General features: G+C 36.3%; 1 protein-coding gene across 2 annotated transcripts in view; it reads left to right on the forward strand.

Moving 5' to 3' along the window:
* LOC117335713 overlaps positions 1-19779 on the forward strand; it is an 87296-nt gene that overhangs the window by 58423 nt on the left and 9094 nt on the right. For both annotated transcript variants that reach the window (XM_033895887.1, XM_033895888.1), the window contains one exon: positions 9369-9464. In XM_033895887.1, the coding sequence (XP_033751778.1) occupies positions 9369-9464 (96 nt within the window). The remainder of the gene's footprint in view (positions 1-9368; positions 9465-19779) is intronic.

A 19779-nucleotide genomic window follows, 5' to 3' on the forward strand; every position in this document is an offset into this window, starting at 1 on the left:
GTATATTTGGTTTGATTCTTGCCCAGGGTACATGGTATGTGTTTCTTAGGAAGTTCAGATTACAATCCACACTGTGGGTATCATTCCGGGGGAAGACCGTTTACCCCAGTTGTCCAGGAAGACATGCCATTAACAGCCAATTGTATGTTGTTCAGTGTCAGTTATAGCTATCAGTTAGTACAAGGAGACCTTGCATCACAATCCTGGTTCCTAGGGCGATATCAAAACATTCATTTCAGATGTAACATATAGAAATTTGATTGGCCAATAAGAGATGTTACACAGCATTGGATTGACCAATCAGATGTAACATTTCGATCAAATTAATTTGTGGCCATATAACCTCAATATATCTAAATTTTGGATGGCTGATATCATTGTGAGGCAATCCTACCTTAGAGTTCAAAACAAAAAATCAAACTAGAATCATCAGCTGAATTAGGTGAATTCAAATGGTGTAATATTTGGATTGGTATACAAGAATCAATTACTTTTGCAAAAAATATCATATCCACAATATATAACCCAGTGTCACAGATCAAGGGGACAAAAATGTGAGAAGGTCTAATATATTCCTGATATGGGCTTCTCTACAGGTGGCATCTGATACTGTACCAATTTGACTTGGTGTGATATAATACTGTACCCATTTGACTTGTCTGATATAATACTGTACCCATTTGACTAGGTATCTGATATAATACTGTACCCATTTGACTTGGTGTGATATAATACTGTACCCATTTGACTTGGTGTGATATAATACTGTACCCATTTGACTTGTTGTCTGATATAATACTGTACCCATTTGACTTGGTGTGATATAATACTGTACCCATTTGACTTGGTGTGATATAATACTGTACCCATTTGACTTGGTGTGATATAATACTGTACCCATTTGACTTGGTGTGATATAATACTGTACCCATTTGACTTGGTGTCTGATATAATACTGTACCCATTTGACTTGGTGTGATATAATACTGTACCCATTTGACTTGGTGTGATATAATACTGTACCCATTTGACTTGGTGTGATATAATACTGTACCCATTTGACTTGGTGTGATATAATACCGTACCCATTTGACTTGGTGTCTGATATAATACTGTACCCATTTGACTTGTTGTCTGATATAATACTGTACCCATTTGACTTGGTGTGATATAATACTGTACCCATTTGACTTGGTGTCTGATATAATACTGTACCCATTTGACTTGGTGTGATATAATACTGTACCCATTTGACTTGGTGTCTGATATAATACTGTACCCATTTGACTTGGTGTGATATAATACTGTACCCATTTGACTTGGTGTCTGATATAATACTGTACCCATTTGACTTGGTGTGATATAATACTGTACCCATTTGACTTGGTGTGATATAATACCGTACCCATTTGACTTGGTGTGATATAATACTGTACCCATTTGACTTGGTGTGATATAATACTGTACCCATTTGACTTGTTGTCTGATATAATACTGTACCCATTTGACTTGGTGTGATATAATACTGTACCCATTTGACTTGGTCTGATATAATACTGTACCCATTTGACTTGGTCTGATATAATACTGTACCCATTTGACTTGGTGTGATATAATACCGTACCCATTTGACTTGTTGTCTGATATAATACTGTACCCATTTGACTTGGTGTGATATAATACTGTACCCATTTGACTTGGTGTGATATAATACTGTACCCATTTGACTTGGTCTGATATAATACTGTACCCATTTGACTTGGTGTCTGATATAATACTGTACCCATTTGACTTGGTGTCTGATATAATACTGTACCCATTTGACTTGGTGTGATATAATACTGTACCCATTTGACTTGGTCTGATATAATACTGTACCCATTTGACTTGTTGTCTGATATAATACTGTACCCATTTGACTTGGTGTGATATAATACTGTACCCATTTGACTTGGTGTGATATAATACTGTACCCATTTGACTTGGTATCTGATATAATACTGTACCCATTTGACTTGGTGTGATATAATACTGTACCCATTTGACTTGGTGTGATATAATACTGTACCCATTTGACTTGGTGTCTAATATAATACTGTACCCATTTGACTTGGTGTGATATAATACTGTACCCATTTGACTTGGTGTGATATAATACTGTACCCATTTGACTTGGTGTGATATAATACTGTACCCATTTGACTTGGTGTCTGATATAATACTGTACCCATTTGACTTGGTCTGATATAATACTGTACCCATTTGATTTGGTGTCTGATATAATACTGTACCCATTTGACTTGGTGTGATATAATACTGTACCCATTTGACTTGTTGTCTGATATAATACTGTACCCATTTGACTTGGTCTGATATAATACTGTACCCATTTGACTTGGTGTGATATAATACTGTACCCATTTGACTTGGTGTGATATAATACTGTACCCATTTGACTTGGTGTCTGATATAATACTGTACCCATTTGACTTGGTGTGATATAATACTGTACCAATTTGACTTGGTGTGATATAATACTGTACCCATTTGACTTGGTGTGATATAATACTGTACCCATTTGACTTGGTGTGATATAATACTGTACCCATTTGACTTGGTGTGATATAATACTGTACCCATTTGACTTGGTGTCTGATATAATACTGTACCCATTTGACTTGGTGTCTGATATAATACTGTACCCATTTGACTTGGTCTGATATAATACTGTACCCATTTGACTTGGTGTGATATAATACTGTACCCATTTGACTTGGTGTCTGATATAATACTGTACCCATTTGACTTGGTGTGATATAACACTGTACCCATTTGACTTGGTGTCTGATATAATACTGTACCCATTTGACTTGGTGTGATATAATACTGTACCCATTTGACTTGGTGTCTGATATAATACTGTACCCATTTGACTTGGTCTGATATAATACTGTACCCATTTGACTTGGTGTCTGATATAATACTGTACCCATTTGACTTGGTGTCTGATATAATACTGTACCCATTTGACTTGGTGTGATATAACACTGTACCCATTTGACTTGGTGTGATATAATACTGTACCCATTTGACTTGGTGTGATATAACACTGTACCCATTTGACTTGGTGTCTGATATAATACTGTACCCATTTGACTTGGTGTGATATAATACTGTACCCATTTGACTTGTCTGATATAATACTGTACCCATTTGACTTGGTCTGATATAATACTGTACCCATTTGACTTGGTGTGATATAATACTGTACCCATTTGACTTGGTGTGATATAATACTGTACCCATTTGACTTGGTATCTGATATAATACTGTACCCATTTGACTTGGTGTGATATAATACTGTACCCATTTGACTTGGTGTGATATAATACTGTACCCATTTGACTTGGTGTGATATAATACTGTACCCATTTGACTTGGTGTGATATAATACTGTACCCATTTGACTTGGTGTCTGATATAATACTGTACCCATTTGACTTGGTCTGATATAATACTGTACCCATTTGACTTGGTGTGATATAATACTGTACCCATTTGACTTGGTGTGATATAATACTGTACCCATTTGACTTGGTGTCTGATATAATACTGTACCCATTTGACTTGGTGTCTGATATAATACTGTACCCATTTGACTTGGTGTGATATAATACTGTACCCATTTGACTTGGTCTGATATAATACTGTACCCATTTGACTTGGTGTGATATAATACTGTACCAATTTGACTTGGTGTGATATAATACTGTACCCATTTGACTTGGTGTCTGATATAATACTGTACCCATTTGACTTGGTGTGATATAATACTGTACCCATTTGACTTGGTGTGATATAATACTGTACCCATTTGACTTGGTGTCTGATATAATACTGTACCCATTTGACTTGGTGTGATATAATACTGTACCCATTTGACTAGGTATCTGATATAATACTGTACCCATTTGACTTGGTGTGATATAATACTGTACCAATTTGACTTGGTGTGATATAATACTGTACCCATTTGACTTGTGTGATATAACACTGTACCCATTTGACTTGTTGTCTGATATAATACTGTACCCATTTGACTTGGTCTGATATAATACTGTACCCATTTGACTTGGTGTGATATAATACTGTACCCATTTGACTTGGTGTGATATAATACTGTACCCATTTGACTTGGTGTGATATAACACTGTACCCATTTGACTTGGTGTCTGATATAATACTGTACCCATTTGACTTGGTGTGATATAATACTGTACCCATTTGACTTGGTGTGATATAATACTGTACCCATTTGACTTGGTGTGATATAATACTGTACCCATTTGACTTGGTGTGATATAATACTGTACCCATTTGACTTGGTGTGATATAATACTGTACCCATTTGACTTGATCTGATATAATACTGTACCCATTTGACTTGGTGTGATATAATACTGTACCCATTTGACTTGATCTGATATAATACTGTACCCATTTGAGTCTCCCTCAAAAAAGTTTCCTATCTTATCGATTTCTTCTTCTTTTGTTTTTGTGTGTAAATGTCAATCTGATAGGTTCAAATCGTTTCCTCACTATTTTGGGACGGACTGGTAAATGTTTCTGATCAATAACCTGTTCTTGTTTTTAGTCCACTTCCATGTTGTTGTCTCAGATCTGTTACACACAAATCTGAAGGAATTTCTCGGTTTATAACCATTGAATACAAAATTAAAGAACTAATTCACAGGATTTTGATGATCGTTAAAATCTTCATAAGCCAAGGAGAATTTTTTCTAATGGTTATATCGGGTACAGTTGCTTAGACAGTGTTTAGACATTTACAAAATCAAAACCATGGGCATAACAAAAACAATGAAAAATACAGAAAGATTTCGATCATAATTTCCATGAAAAATAGTCATGCTTCAAACATTTGGTTATGTTGTGAAAATATGATCCATCGAAACAAAAACAAAAACTTCAGAGTTCTCTAGAATTTTATATACAAAAGTTTACAATATACATGTATTGATAATTATATCATGATATTTTCAAAGTGTAAACGCTACAAATATTGACGTTATAACAGTGTACTAGCAAGAATGCATACATGGGCACACTATATTCTCTACATTATACCAGTATTGCTGTATTTTATCTGCAAATAACTCTAGCTTACAAATAACCCTAGCTACCAAATAACCCTAGCTTACAAATAAGCCTCTTTCTTTGTTTTTGGAGAGTCATTACTTTTAAAATAGTTAGCTAAAAGTGGTTCACAAATAAGCCCTTTCCAAACTTTAATACTAAACTTTTACACTAGGGAGGGGGCTTATTTGAGGTTAAATATGGTACTAAACTTTTACACTAGGGGAGGGGGCTTATTTGAGGATAAATATGGTACTAAACTTTTACACTAGGGGAGGGGGCTTATTAGAGGATAAATATGGTACTAAACTTTTACACTAGGGGAGGGGGCTTATTTGAGGATAAATATGGTACTAAACTTTTACACTAGGGAAGGGGGCTTATTTGAGGTTAAATATGGTACTAAACTTTTACACTAGGGGAGGGGGCTTATTTGAAGATAAATATGGTACTAAACTTTTACACTAGGGGAGGGGGCTTATTAGAGGATAAATATGTTACTAAACTTTTACACTAGGGGAGGGGGCTTATTTGAGGTTAAATATGGTACTAAACTTTTACACTAGGGGAGGGGGCTTATTAGAGGATAAATATGGTACTAAACTTTTACACTAGGGGAGGGGGCTTATTTGAGGTTAAATATGGTACTTAAATTTTACACTAGGGGAGGGGGCTTATTTGAGGATAAATATGGTACTAAACTTTTACACTAGGGGAGGGGGCTTATTAGAGGATAAATATGGTACTAAACTTTTACACTAGGGGAGGGGGCTTATTTGAGGTTAAATATGGTACTTAACTTTTACACTTGGTGAGGGGGCTTATTTGAGGTTAAATATAGTACTTAACTTTTACACAAGGGAAGGGGGCTTATTTGAGGATATATATGGTACTAAACTTTTACACTAGGGGAGGGGGCTTATTTGAGGTTAAATATGGTACTAAACTTTTACACTAGGGGAGGGGGCTTATTAGAGGATAAATATGGTACTAAACTTTTACACTAGGGGAGGGGGCTTATTTGAGGTTAAATATGGTACTTAAATTTTACACTAGGGGAGGGGGCTTATTTGAGGATAAATATGGTACTAAACTTTTACACTAGGGGAGGGGGGCTTATTTGAGGATAAATATGGTACTAAACTTTTACACTAGGGGAGGGGGCTTATTTGAGGTTAAATATGGTACTTAACTTTTACACTTGGTGAGGGGGCTTATTTGAGGTTAAATATGGTACTTAACTTTTACACAAGGGAAGGGGGCTTATTTGAGGATATATATGGTACTAAACTTTTACACTAGGGGAGGGGCTTATTTGAGGATAAATGTGGTACTAAACTTTACACTAGGGGAGGGGGCTTACTTGAGGATAAATATGGTACTTAACTTTTACACTAGGGGAGGGGGCTTTTTTGAGGATAAATATGGTACTAAACTTTTACACTAGGGGAGGGGGCTTATTTGATGATAAATATGGTACCCAAATTTTACACTAGGGGAGGGGCTTATTTGAGAATAAATATGGTACTTAACTTTAACACTAGGGGCTAGGGCTTATTTGAGGTTAAATATGGTTCTAAATTTGTACACTAGGGGAGGGGGCTTATTAGAGGATAAATATGGTACTAAACTTTTACACTAGGGGAGGGGGCTTATTTGAGGTTAAATATGGTACTAAACTTTTACACTAGGGGAGGGGGCTTATTAGAGGATAAATATGGTACTAAACTTTTACACTAGGGGAGGGGGCTTATTTGAGGTTAAATATGGTACTTAAATTTTACACTAGGGGAGGGGGCTTATTTGAGGATAAATATGGTACTAAACATTTACACTAGGGGAGGGGGCTTATTAGAGGATAAATATGGTACTAAACTTTTACACTAGGGGAGGGGGCTTATTTGAGGTTAAATATGGTACTTAACTTTTACACTTGGTGAGGGGGCTTATTTGAGGTTAAATATGGTACTTAACTTTTACACAAGGGAAGGGGGCTTATTTGAGGATATATATGGTACTAAACTTTTACACTAGGGGAGGGGGCTTATTTGAGGTTAAATATGGTACTAAACTTTTACACTAGGGGAGGGGGCTTATTAGAGGATAAATATGGTACTAAACTTTTACACTAGGGAGGGGGCTTATTTGAGGTTAAATATGGTACTTAAATTTTACACTAGGGGAGGGGGCTTATTTGAGGATAAATATGGTACTAAACTTTTACACTAGGGGAGGGGGCTTATTAGAGGATAAATATGGTACTAAACTTTTACACTAGGGGAGGGGGCTTATTTGAGGTTAAATATGGTACTTAACTTTTACACTTGGTGAGGGGGCTTATTTGAGGTTAAATATGGTACTTAACTTTTACACAAGGGAAGGGGGCTTATTTGAGGATATATATGGTACTAAACTTTTACACTAGGGGAGGGGCTTATTTGAGGATAAATGTGGTACTAAACTTTTACACTAGGGGAGGGGGCTTACTTGAGGATAAATATGGTACTTAACTTTTACACTAGGGGAGGGGGCTTATTTGAGGATAAATATGGTACTAAACTTTTACACTAGGGGAGGGGGCTTATTTGATGATAAATATGGTACCCAAATTTTACACTAGGGGAGGGGCTTATTTGAGAATAAATATGGTACTTAACTTTAACACTAGGGGCTAGGGCTTATTTGAGGTTAAATATGGTTCTAAATTTTTACACTTAGGGAGGGGACTTATTTGAGGATGAATATGTTAAACTTTTAATAGGGGAGAGGGATCATATGAGGATAAATTCCATATGTTTCACTCTAGGGGAAGGGGCTTATTTGAGGATGAATGTGTTACTAAATTACTGCAGTTGTAACCTTTAAATTAGGGGGAGGGGGTTTATTTGAGGATACTTATGGTACTAAACTTTTACACTAGGGGCTAGGGCTTATTTGAGGTTAAATATGGTACTAAACTTTTACAATAGGCAAGGGGCTTATATGAGGATAAATTATGTACAGTTGTTACCTTTACACTAGGGAAGGGGTTTATTTGAGGGTTATGCGGTAGTTATTGAATACCAGATAATCTGTTTCAAATGCCTGTTATACTACTTAAGATTTTTATCACATTTCAGAAATGTTTTCCTGAATCCCTACACAATTTAACTCATTTATCAATCAAAATTACACTGGAAATCTATTGAAACATCAGACTGTCTTGAAGTTCAAAATTAAATTTGTGACTAGAATTGAATTAGAAGCCAACCCGAGATCCAAGCATGTACATCTATGGTCAAGAAAGATGGTTTAAATGTGTTTTGATTAAGCATAAAAATCGTTTCATTTATGATGAAATTTCTGGAACTTAAAACTATATTGAAGGTGAAAGTGAATGTTCTCGATTTTGCGAAACAGCATTGTATTTTACGATTGAGATTTCCAAACCTGATGTACTGCAGTATTTCACCATCAGACAGTATGAAGAGCCTTGACAGGCTGCTACAGAATGATCTGTAAAATAATGGAGGGATGTGTTCAGCCAAACCACACTGTCATACTTGTCAGAGCTTAAAAAAAACCACAATACAATTATAATCACCTCAAATGAGAAAAAAACATCGGATATTAATGTTCCTTTAAAATTCTCTTCATCTCCCATTCATGCTCTCAGCTGCCATTAAAACCTCTCAAGCTGCATGTTTTTTTTACTCCTGAAACATGACTGGTTTCCTACTTGGAATGTCAGAATTAGATTTTTATAGCTAGGCGTTCAAAATAATTAGCTCATTACTACTAGGGTGGAACATTCCCGATTAAACCTTAATATGAATTATCAGCTCACAAACTTGTCAGGTTCTGCCAATTACATGTAATCCTTGTCCTCTGCAGATTTATGTAATTTTCATGAATTCTGTCCACAGAGATTTGATGATGTGTACTGTACTGAATTAATTTGACAATGTTTTACAATGAAAAGTTGATTTTTTTTTATTGTGACAAGTAACACTTTCTGTAATTTTTAAACAAAACTGATCAATCACAATGTTTTTATAGAAGACTACAAACAGAGATTTGTGTAGGAAATAACAATCTATATTTAGGTTTTCCTTTATTGCAAAAAGATCACCATTTTCATTGCGTGACTTTTTCAGAAAACATACTCCAGCTTATAGTGGCAATCGAAGATGAATTATCATGATATTTATTTTTTCATCCTTTTTTGTTTGCAGGATGAAAGAAATCTTGGACGTAGTATGAGGGCAGCTCCCCGTCATGTCCGGCCAGCCAGGACAAGTTCACGACCAGCCTCCGCCTCGAAGGATAAGGTAATGATTCCCTAGACACTCTTAGGCCTCCATAATACAGTAGTATTCTCACACTACCTTTGTTTAAGATATTGACTGTTGAACGTACCTCTCTGATATACAGACAGACCTAGATTCATTTACGTTCATGAAGAGTTGAATACTAATATAAGAAACCTGTCTTATCTGTTGGCTGAGTATTCTGACATCCAGTCTTTTAAGGTCACTGAATGTTTGACACCCTGTTTAATCAGATGCCTTAACATTCTGATATGTATTCTGAATCGCTGAGTATTGTGGCATCCTGTTTAATCTGACACCTGACTACTCTGACACACTTTGGTATCACTAAACTGTTACCTTTACACCACAAAAACCAGTCTATAAAGACCTCCATTCGCTATAGTTCCAATTGAACTCAATTAAGTGTCAATAGACTTAATCTTATAATTTTACTGTGATGATATACAGTGGACCCTCGATAATCCGAACACCTTTGTTCCCAGCCCAAACCGTCCGGATTACGAGTTTCCCGGACTGCCAAATTTTGTCTACCAGGTCAAAAAAATTGTCGTGTTAGAGTTATCTCCCTTTACTATATACAATGTGGGACGTTTAAATGACATACTTACATTTAATTAACACGTCTAATTGTCAGTCTTTTTTTAAATAAATATACTTATGTTTCTTATATATAAGCAGTGCATGATGATTTTGTCAAATTGATAATTTCTTATGTTTCACTGGTAAAAATTGATAAACATGCATAACGATTTAAAAAAAGGTTTAAGAATATTTGACAAAAATGGACCACTTTTTGCCTCAGGTTAGAGAGGTTTGACTATCATTTAATACCTACCAAAATCACTCTTTTTACCTCTTGAATCAGAGAGCTCTCTCCATCTCTGAATTGCACAATGTACATATGGTAGACCTTTGAATATTTAAGGTAAGGTTGTCGTCAAAATGTCGAACAATAGTGTAAATGAGTCACCAGACTTGGGTTTCATGATGAATTTCTTGTCTAAGACCTCTTACAAGGTGTTACGTTTACTTATCCTCTACATTGATAAACGTTGCCATATAAATATTTCAGCTGAAGTGTAGCTCTGTGTGATGAAGTACATTGTGTAACACACACTAGAACACATACAACAAGGAAGTCATTTGTCTGGTGGGAGATTCTTATTTACACCAGGACATTACACACATAATGTTGTCATCAGGGTGACACAGTGGATCCCTCAGGAATCCTCCGTATCACAAAGTCAGTTTGGAGCACTACAATGTGACTAATAAGCAGAAAGAGAAACACTGTGGTTGAATAGAAATTACACACAAATCTTACTGTATACCCCAGTACACACAAATCTTACTCTATACCCCAGTACACACAAATCTTACTGTATACCCCAGTACATACAAATCTTACTGTATACCCCAGTACACAGAAATCTTACTTTATACCCCAGTACACACAAATCTTACTTTATACCCCAGTACACACAAATCTTACTTTATACCCGAGTACACACAAATCTTACTCTATACCCCAGTACATACAAATCTTACTGTATACCCCAGTACATACAAATCTTACTTTATACCCCAGTACATACAAATCTTACTTTATACCCCAGTACACACAAATCTTACTTTATACCCCAGTACACACAAATCTTACTTTACACCCCAGTACATACAAATCTTACTTTATACCCCAGTACATATAAATCTTACTTTATACCCCAGTACATACAAATCTTACTTTATACCCCAGTACACACAAATCTTACTGTATACCCCAGTACATACAAATCTTACTCTATACCCCAGTACACACAAATCTTACTTTATACCCCAGTACATACAAATCTTACTCTATACCCCAGTACACACAAATCTTACTGTATACCCCGGTACACACAAATCTTACTTTATACCCCGGTACATACAAATCTTACTTTATACCCCAGTACACACAAATCTTACTTTATACCCCAGTACATACAAATCTTACTGTATGCCCCAGTACATACAAATCTTACTGTATGCCCCAGTGCATACAAATCTTACTTTATACCCCAGTACATACAAATCTTACTCTATACCCCAGTGCATACAAATCTTACTGTATACCCCAGTACATACAAATCTTACTTTATACCCCAGTTCATACAAATCTTACTTTATACCCCAGTTCATACAAATCTTACTTTATACCCCAGTACATACAAATCTTACTTTATACCCCAGTTCATACAAATCTTACTCTATACCCCAGTTCATACAAATCTTACTCTATACCCCAGTACACACAAATCTTACTTTATACCCCAGTTCATACAAATCTTACTTTATACCCCAGTACATACAAATCTTACTGTATACCCCAGTACATACAAATCTTACTTTATACCCCAGTACATACAAATCTTACTCTATACCCCAGTACATACAAATCTTACTTTATACCCCAGTTCATACAAATCTTACTCTATACCCCAGTTCATACAAATCTTACTCTATACCCCAGTACATACAAATCTTACTTTATACCCCAGTACACACAAATCTTACTGTATACCCCAGTACACACAAATCTTACTGTATACCCCAGTACATACAAATCTTACTTTATACCCCGGTACATACAAATCTTACTTTGTACCCCAGTACATACAAATCTTACTGTATACCCCAGTACATACAAATCTTACTTTATACCCCAGTACATACAAATCTTACTGTATACCCCAGTACACACAAATCTTACTTGATACCCCGGTACATACAAATCTTACTTTATACCCCAGTACACACCAATCTTACTCTATACCCCAGTACACACAAATCTTACTTGATACCCCAGTACACACAAATCTTACTTTATACCCCAGTACATACAAATCTTACTGTATACCCCAGTACATACAAATCTTACTCTATACCCCAGTACACACAAATCTTACTCTATACCCCAGTACACACAAATCTTACTGTATACCCCAGTACACACAAATCTTACTGTATACCCCAGTACATACAAATCTTACTTTATACCCCAGTACATACAAATCTTACTTTATACCCCAGTACATACAAATCTTACTTTATACCCCGGTATACACAAATCTTACTTGATACCCCGGTACATACAAATCTTACTTTATACCCCGGTACACACAAATCTTACTTTATACCCCGGTACACACAAATCTTACTTGATACCCCGGTACATACAAATCTTACTTTATACCCCAGTACACACAAATCTTACTTAATACCCCAGTACACACAAATCTTACTTTATACCCCAGTACATACAAATCTTACTTTATACCCCGGTATACACAAATCTTACTTGATACCCCGGTACATACAAATCTTACTTGATACCCCAGTACACACAAATCTTACTTAATACCCCAGTACACACAAATCTTACTTTATACCCCAGTACATACAAATCTTACTTTATACCCCAGTACATACAAATCTTACTTTATACCCCAGTACATACAAATCTTACTTTATACCCCGGTATACACAAATCTTACTTTATACCCCGGTATACCAAATCTTACTACACACAGTCTACTTTATAATCACATATATACAAATCCTGGTTGTCTGGGAAAATATTCAGAGATGATGCCTCATAGACTCTCCATCAGACTTCCAGAGATCCGCCATTATTCCCAACTGTCCATGCCCAGTTATGGTTATGGAGAAGATGTTGGCAGTTAGTCAGAATCACGGACATTAAGTTGGGAAATTTCTCATAGATCAGATTAAAGCATATTACTAATTTGGCATCCTTAGTTGCCTGTCCGCTGCTAATCTGCATTCTGTACGGCAGATGTCACAATACGTTTATAATTACATTATGGCCGTGACAACAGCCTGTGTATAATGTGTATGTCGGCCTCCAATCTGTCTTTGAAGACAGTGGAAAAAAGCCATATACTACCTAATCGACTATTACTTATGCAAATGATTATGGAGGTCGAGACGTTGCAGCGTTATATATAAGTGGTTCTGAAGCCCCTGTTCTGTTTCTCTGTAATTTTCCTGCCTCTATTGCTCTTCGTTTTTCCTGTGATTGGTCTGATAATATTGAACAGACAAACAGACAGTCTGAAGTGATGTACAGCTAAATTCTTTGTCTTAGTAGGAGAAACGCTGACCTGAATATGGCTGACACTGGTCTCTAATAGAAACCTGTCTATTTCAGAAATCTGTTTATTATCCTTTTGGGCGGAAGGGATATTCCTTAATTTCCTTGAAAGACTCTGACCAAAATTATAAGTGTAGGAGTTTCCTGGTTAAAGGGTCAAGGTTACTATGATTATTTCTAAAACATCCTTATTAGTACTTGCACAGCTTCAATCCTGGAGAGATTTTAACAGCTAATTTCATAAAATTGTACTATTGTATTACTGTTTGTTTTTGATAATTTATTTGTATAATTTGCATTAAACTGGCACCACACATCATAAAATACCTCATGACCACCTGAGAAATGGGAGCCTCTTTCTGAGTCACGACTTTCTTTGTAGCCAAAGCCTTGAATGTTTCCAGACAATTCAATTACTGTTTCAAATAGTGAACAGTTTATAATGACTAGTCTACTCTGGGTCTGTCGAACCCTTGTCTACTTTGGCCCTGTAGATAAGTAGTCCTGATTGACCCCTCACCTTGTCAAATTAGCATGGTCACAGTAATCGGTGAAGTATGATGAAATGTCCCGTTACGGTCAAATTAAATACCATTATGGATGAATGTGGCCATGGAAAAGAGATGCTAGCGTTTAACAAGTTTATCTAGTGCCAAGTGCTTTATGAGATTTATAACGTGTTACAGTGTCTATCACCTTAAGTCGCTCCTGTTAAAAATGTGCGTGGGGATAACTCTTAATTTTTCTGTCATGAAATATTTCTTGTTCAATGAATTGAATCAGGCCTATCATTAGTCTGTCTGCATAGATTGAAGTAAAACTCCTACCTGTCTCAACTATTTCATGAAACTTGGTACATACATTATACCTGTAATAATATATTTTATTTTGATTTTTTATGGGACTTAATTACCCCTCCATGATAATTATATTTGCCTGGAGCTCTCGTAACATATACAATACTCTCTCGGAATTTCTATGAAACTTGATGATCAGTATAGCTATGGGCTTGGAGTTTATTTTTCATTGTGACAATTTTCCTGAGAGCTGGATCAGCATGTGTCACATGATTTCTTTACAATTTTTTTATGGGACATGTACAGCATGTGGGGGGAGGAGGGGGGTGGGGGTGGCATACAGCTCTAGATGGTTTTACTAGCTGCCGTTTGATATCCTTATTTACGATTCAATGAGAGGAAGTTCTTCATACTGTAGTCTGACGTCCTCCCAGACAGTGAATCCTTATTTCATAACTCAGTTTAAACTGTCAGCTGTTTTTACCTAAGTCATTTACTGAGCACATATACTAAGTATAGCTTGCTGGTTTCCAAGTACATATGTTCAGGTCATGTGATGTTCAGGTCATGTGATGTTCCTCAGATTTTGTCTTATGGCATATAACCCACAAATAGAACCTTTCGTTTTGTTAATTATTCCCTAGTGAACATTTACCAAAAAAATATGGTTCCTGGCAAAAGGAAGTCACTTTATTTAACCTTATTCTGGATATTCTTTTTTTAACAGGGTTTTTGGTAGAGGAGGAATTCTTCTTTTGCAGTTTCTGCAATATATTCTTGTGTTACAAATGTCTAATTGCCAACACCATCACAAATCTACACCCGTATATGAATTGCCATGATTACTAGGAAGCTTTTCAAGAGCTTAAGCAAAGACAATTTTCAGTAATGTGACATCAGAGAATTGTTTACTATTTTTACCTTGTATTCCCAAATAGCAAATGACTGTGGCTCATCACCTATCAACATCAACTTTTTCTTCAAACAACTTCTTTTTAAGAACATGAAGGTATAGAGTGTTGATGCTTGGCCATTCGTAGCTTGCCAGAATCTGGGGATATGAAGTTTGTGTTAGAAATGAATAGAAGTCTGTATCAATTTCTTGCTTCAAGTAAATATTATGTTGATTTTTTTTATCGTGGAGAACTTTTGCTTAGATGTTAAAGCTGCTTATTATATCAGATTCTGACACTACTGAAAACTTTTTTTTGACAGGAAGCATTAACAAAACAAGAACTAATATTGAAACTGTTGTAAAACTTATCTCTGCCAATTTCTAGGTAGAAATTTCACCCTCCCCCACCATATTATCATCATGCTTTCCTGAATATCATTCTTCAAGCACATTGGGTACACTCTATCTACCAGGGTATGTCACATATACTGAAACAAATGTCCATCAGACTTGTCATTCACCCTTGTCCCTCTAGGACGAAGGCTGTCACAGTTTTCATTACAGTTACCTTCTGTTAAGGTCATAAAGACCAAATATGAGAATCGTTCAAATGACTTTTTATACAGGTCTAAGAAATACAATGCTTGTCCTATAGCTTGATGACATACAGGCCTGTGTCAGTGATACTTTGATCTATTTCCTAGGTAACAGAGTTCAGGTTTAAAATTTGGTGATGTCTTCTTAGAATCAAACTGTCTGGTGTAAAAAGATATGTCCTACAGCATGTTAAAATGGAGGCATGTCCAGTTTGAATCAATGACCTTGACTTACTTTCAGTGTCACAGGGGACTTGTCTGTAAAACTGTGTTCTTCTAAAGGTTCATTGAAAGGTCCAAAGTAGTCACATTTTCCCTATAGCTTGCAGTTGTGAATAGCTACAATGTGCTATGTTTGTTCAAAGAAGTGACCTTGACCTTGATTGAACTGCTTTATTTATTTTCAAAAATTATTTTTGTCGCTCAAATTAAATATCAATTGTACATGGAACAGCAATATTAACTAGCATTCGTCAAAAAGTGATGATATGTAATTGATTTTAGATGTGTGTTTCTGTTTATTTTGTATATTGAAACTACTAATGTGTGTTACTCCTAGAACGTGGGACAAGCCCCATGACAGTTCAGCCTCTTTTAACCCAGCTAATTCATTATTTGAATCCAGACAAAACATTTAAGTCTGTATTGGTCATGTAGACAAATTTAGATTCTTCTTAGTGAGTCACTTATAACAAAAAAAAAGCAAAAAACAAAAAATCAATTATATTAGCTTAGAATCAGTCATTAGTCAATTAAAAACTCTCGTTCTTGGTGAGTCATTTTTTATAGAAAAAAACAAAAAGGAGAGTAGAATGACTGTTTAGTCAATTTTGGACTAGGTCCAGTTCTTAGAATTATTGATTGTGGTGAAATATTGGATAAACTCTTCATCAGCCAAAACTGTTCCAGCACCTTGACAGTTCCTACAAATCATCTCAGGGAATTGTGGGTAATATATATGTATCTATAAACTCAGGGGTTGGACAGTCTGTTGATAGAGAAACATTGAAATGTATTGATCTGTGTGTGTGGGCAGTACCATGACAAGTGATCCTTAATTCAAACAGCACACACTCAATTATCTAATGGCACATCTCACAACACCGCAGAGTCTCACCACCACATGACTAGTACCCCCTACTTAATGTAGCGCTACTCACCACCACATGACTAGTACCCCCTACTTAATGTAGCACTATTTTTAGTACCATCAGTAGAAGATCGCTTATACAAAATTTGTCGGCCTGAAATGGATGGCTTTTAATTTTAAGCCAAACATCATCAGCTGATGGGTTTTTTAGGTCACCATTCGTTAATGGTTTGTCCATCTTTCGGTTAAAGACTTTCCCCTGCTATTTTCCATTTGTTTTAGTACACTTGTTCCGCTGTTAGGTCTTACCACAACTATTAAGTAAGGTACGGTACCATCTTGACTTTCAGTAATACCTTTGACCTTGGATGATATGTGACCTTAAATAATACCTTTGACCTTGAATGCCCTTTGACCTTGGATAATATATTTGACCTTAAAGGATGCTTTGCCAATTGACCTTAAATAATACCTTTGACTTCTGTCCACTACAGCATGACCCTAGTGTCACTCAGCCACTCCTTCCACTGGACACTAATGACCAGCAGCCTCCAGACCGAGTGTCTGAATATCTTAACTCCACCCTCTGTCCTCACCTCCGTTCTAACGATTGGTCAGTTCTTGACCGGTCACCTCTTCGGCCACAACATACTAAGGTTGGCTCCATATGTTCCCCTCAACACCCAACACAGGTATTGGTCACTGACTGACCACTCATACCACAGTAAATGGCACAACACATTCTCACCTTTGTAAGCAGTTTCTCATTAAGATCATGGAAGAGTTACATACCATTGGTAGTTATATCTTTGGGATTTCATGATTATGTAGGTTTGAATGGGGTCATTACAAATCTAGCTTTACAGGGTCATTACAAATCTAGGTTTATAGAGTCAGTACAAATCTAGGTTTATGGGGTCATTACAAATCTAGGTTTATAGAGTCAGTACAAATCTAGGTTTATAGAGTCAGTACAAATATAGGTTTATAGAGTCAGTACAAATCTAGGTTTATGGGGTCAGTACAAATCTAGGTTTACAGGGTCAGTACAAATCTAGGTTTACAGGGTCAGTACAAATCTAGGTTTACAGGGTCAGTACAAATCTAGGTTTATAGAGTCAGTACAAATCTAGGTTTATGGGGTCAGTACAAATCTAGGTTTACAGGGTCAGTACAAATCTAGGTTTACAGGGTCAGTACAAATCTAGGTTTACAGGGTCAGTACAAATCTAGGTTTATGGGGTCAGTACAAATCTAGGTTTACAGGGTCAGTACAAATCTAGGTTTACAGGGTCAGTACAAATCTAGGTTTACAGGGTCAGTACAAATCTAGGTTTATGGGGTCAGTACAAATCTAGGTTTATGGGGTCAGTACAAATCTAGGTTTACAGGGTCAGTACAAATCTAGGTTTACAGGGTCAGTACAAATCTAGGTTTATGGGGTCAGTACAAATCTAGGTTTATGGGGTCAGTACAAATCTAGGTTTACAGGGTCAGTACAAATCTAGGTTTACAGGGTCAGTACAAATCTAGGTTTACAGGGTCAGTACAAATCTAGGTTTATGGGGTCAGTACAAATCTAGGTTACAGGGGTCAGTACAAATCTAGGTTTTACAGGGTCAGTACAAATCTACGGTTTATAGGTCCAGTTACAAATCTAGTTTATAGGTCATTACAAATCTAGTTTTATGGGGTCAGTACAAATCTACGTTTACAGGGTCAGTACAAATCTAGTTCTAGGTCTGTGACCTAGTTTAGGGTTACAATGGTTAGGGTCGTACATCTGGTTTACAGTCAGTTACAATCTAGTTTACGAGGTCAGTAAAACCTAGTCTAGTATTACAGGGTCAGTACAAATCTAGGTTTACAGGTCAGTAAAACTAGGTTCTTAGATATATTAAGGGTTCATTGTTACCTAAAGCTAGTATTACAGGGTCAGTAACAAACTAGTATTACAGGGTTCAATTGTTTACACTAAACCTAGTTATGTACGACAATCAGTGTGTAACAAACTAGGTTTACAGGGTCAGTCTCTAGGTTTAACCAGTAATCTAGTATTACGGGGTCAGTGTTAACCTAAGCTGGTATTACGGGGTCAGTGTTAACCTAAGCTGGTATTACAGAGTCAGTGTTAACATGAGCTAGTATTACAGAGTCAGTGTTAACCTAGTCTAGTATTACAGGGTCAGTGTTAACCTAAGCTGGTATTACAGAGTCAGTGTTAACCTAAGCTAGTATTACAGAGTCAGTGTTAACCTAAGCTAGTATTACAGGGTCAGTGTTAACCTAAGCTAGTATTACAGGGTCAGTGTTAACCTAAGCTAGTATTACAGAGTCAGTGTTAACCAAAGCTAGTATTACAGAGTCAGTGTTAACCTAAGTTAGTATTACAGAGTCAGTGTTAACCTAGTATAGTATTACAGGGTCAGTGTTAACCTAGTCTAGTATTACAGGGTCAGTGTTAACCTAGTATAGTATTACAGGGTCAGTGTTAACCCAAGCTAGTATTACAGGGTCAGTGTTAACCTAAGCTAGTATTACAGAGTCAGTGTTAACCTAGTATAGTATTACAGGGTCAGTGTTAACCTAAGCTAGTATTACAGAGTCAGTGTTAACCTAGTATAGTATTACAGGGTCAGTGTTAACCTAGTCTAGTATTACAGGGTCAGTGTTAACCTAGTATAGTATTACAGGGTCAGTGTTAACCCAAGCTAGTATTACAGAGTCAGTGTTAACCTAGTATAGTATTACAGGGTCAGTGTTAACCCAAGCTAGTAT

The sequence above is a fragment of the Pecten maximus genome, chromosome 10 (genome assembly GCF_902652985.1).
Source record: "Pecten maximus chromosome 10, xPecMax1.1, whole genome shotgun sequence".
Lineage (NCBI taxonomy): Eukaryota > Metazoa > Mollusca > Bivalvia > Pectinida > Pectinidae > Pecten > Pecten maximus.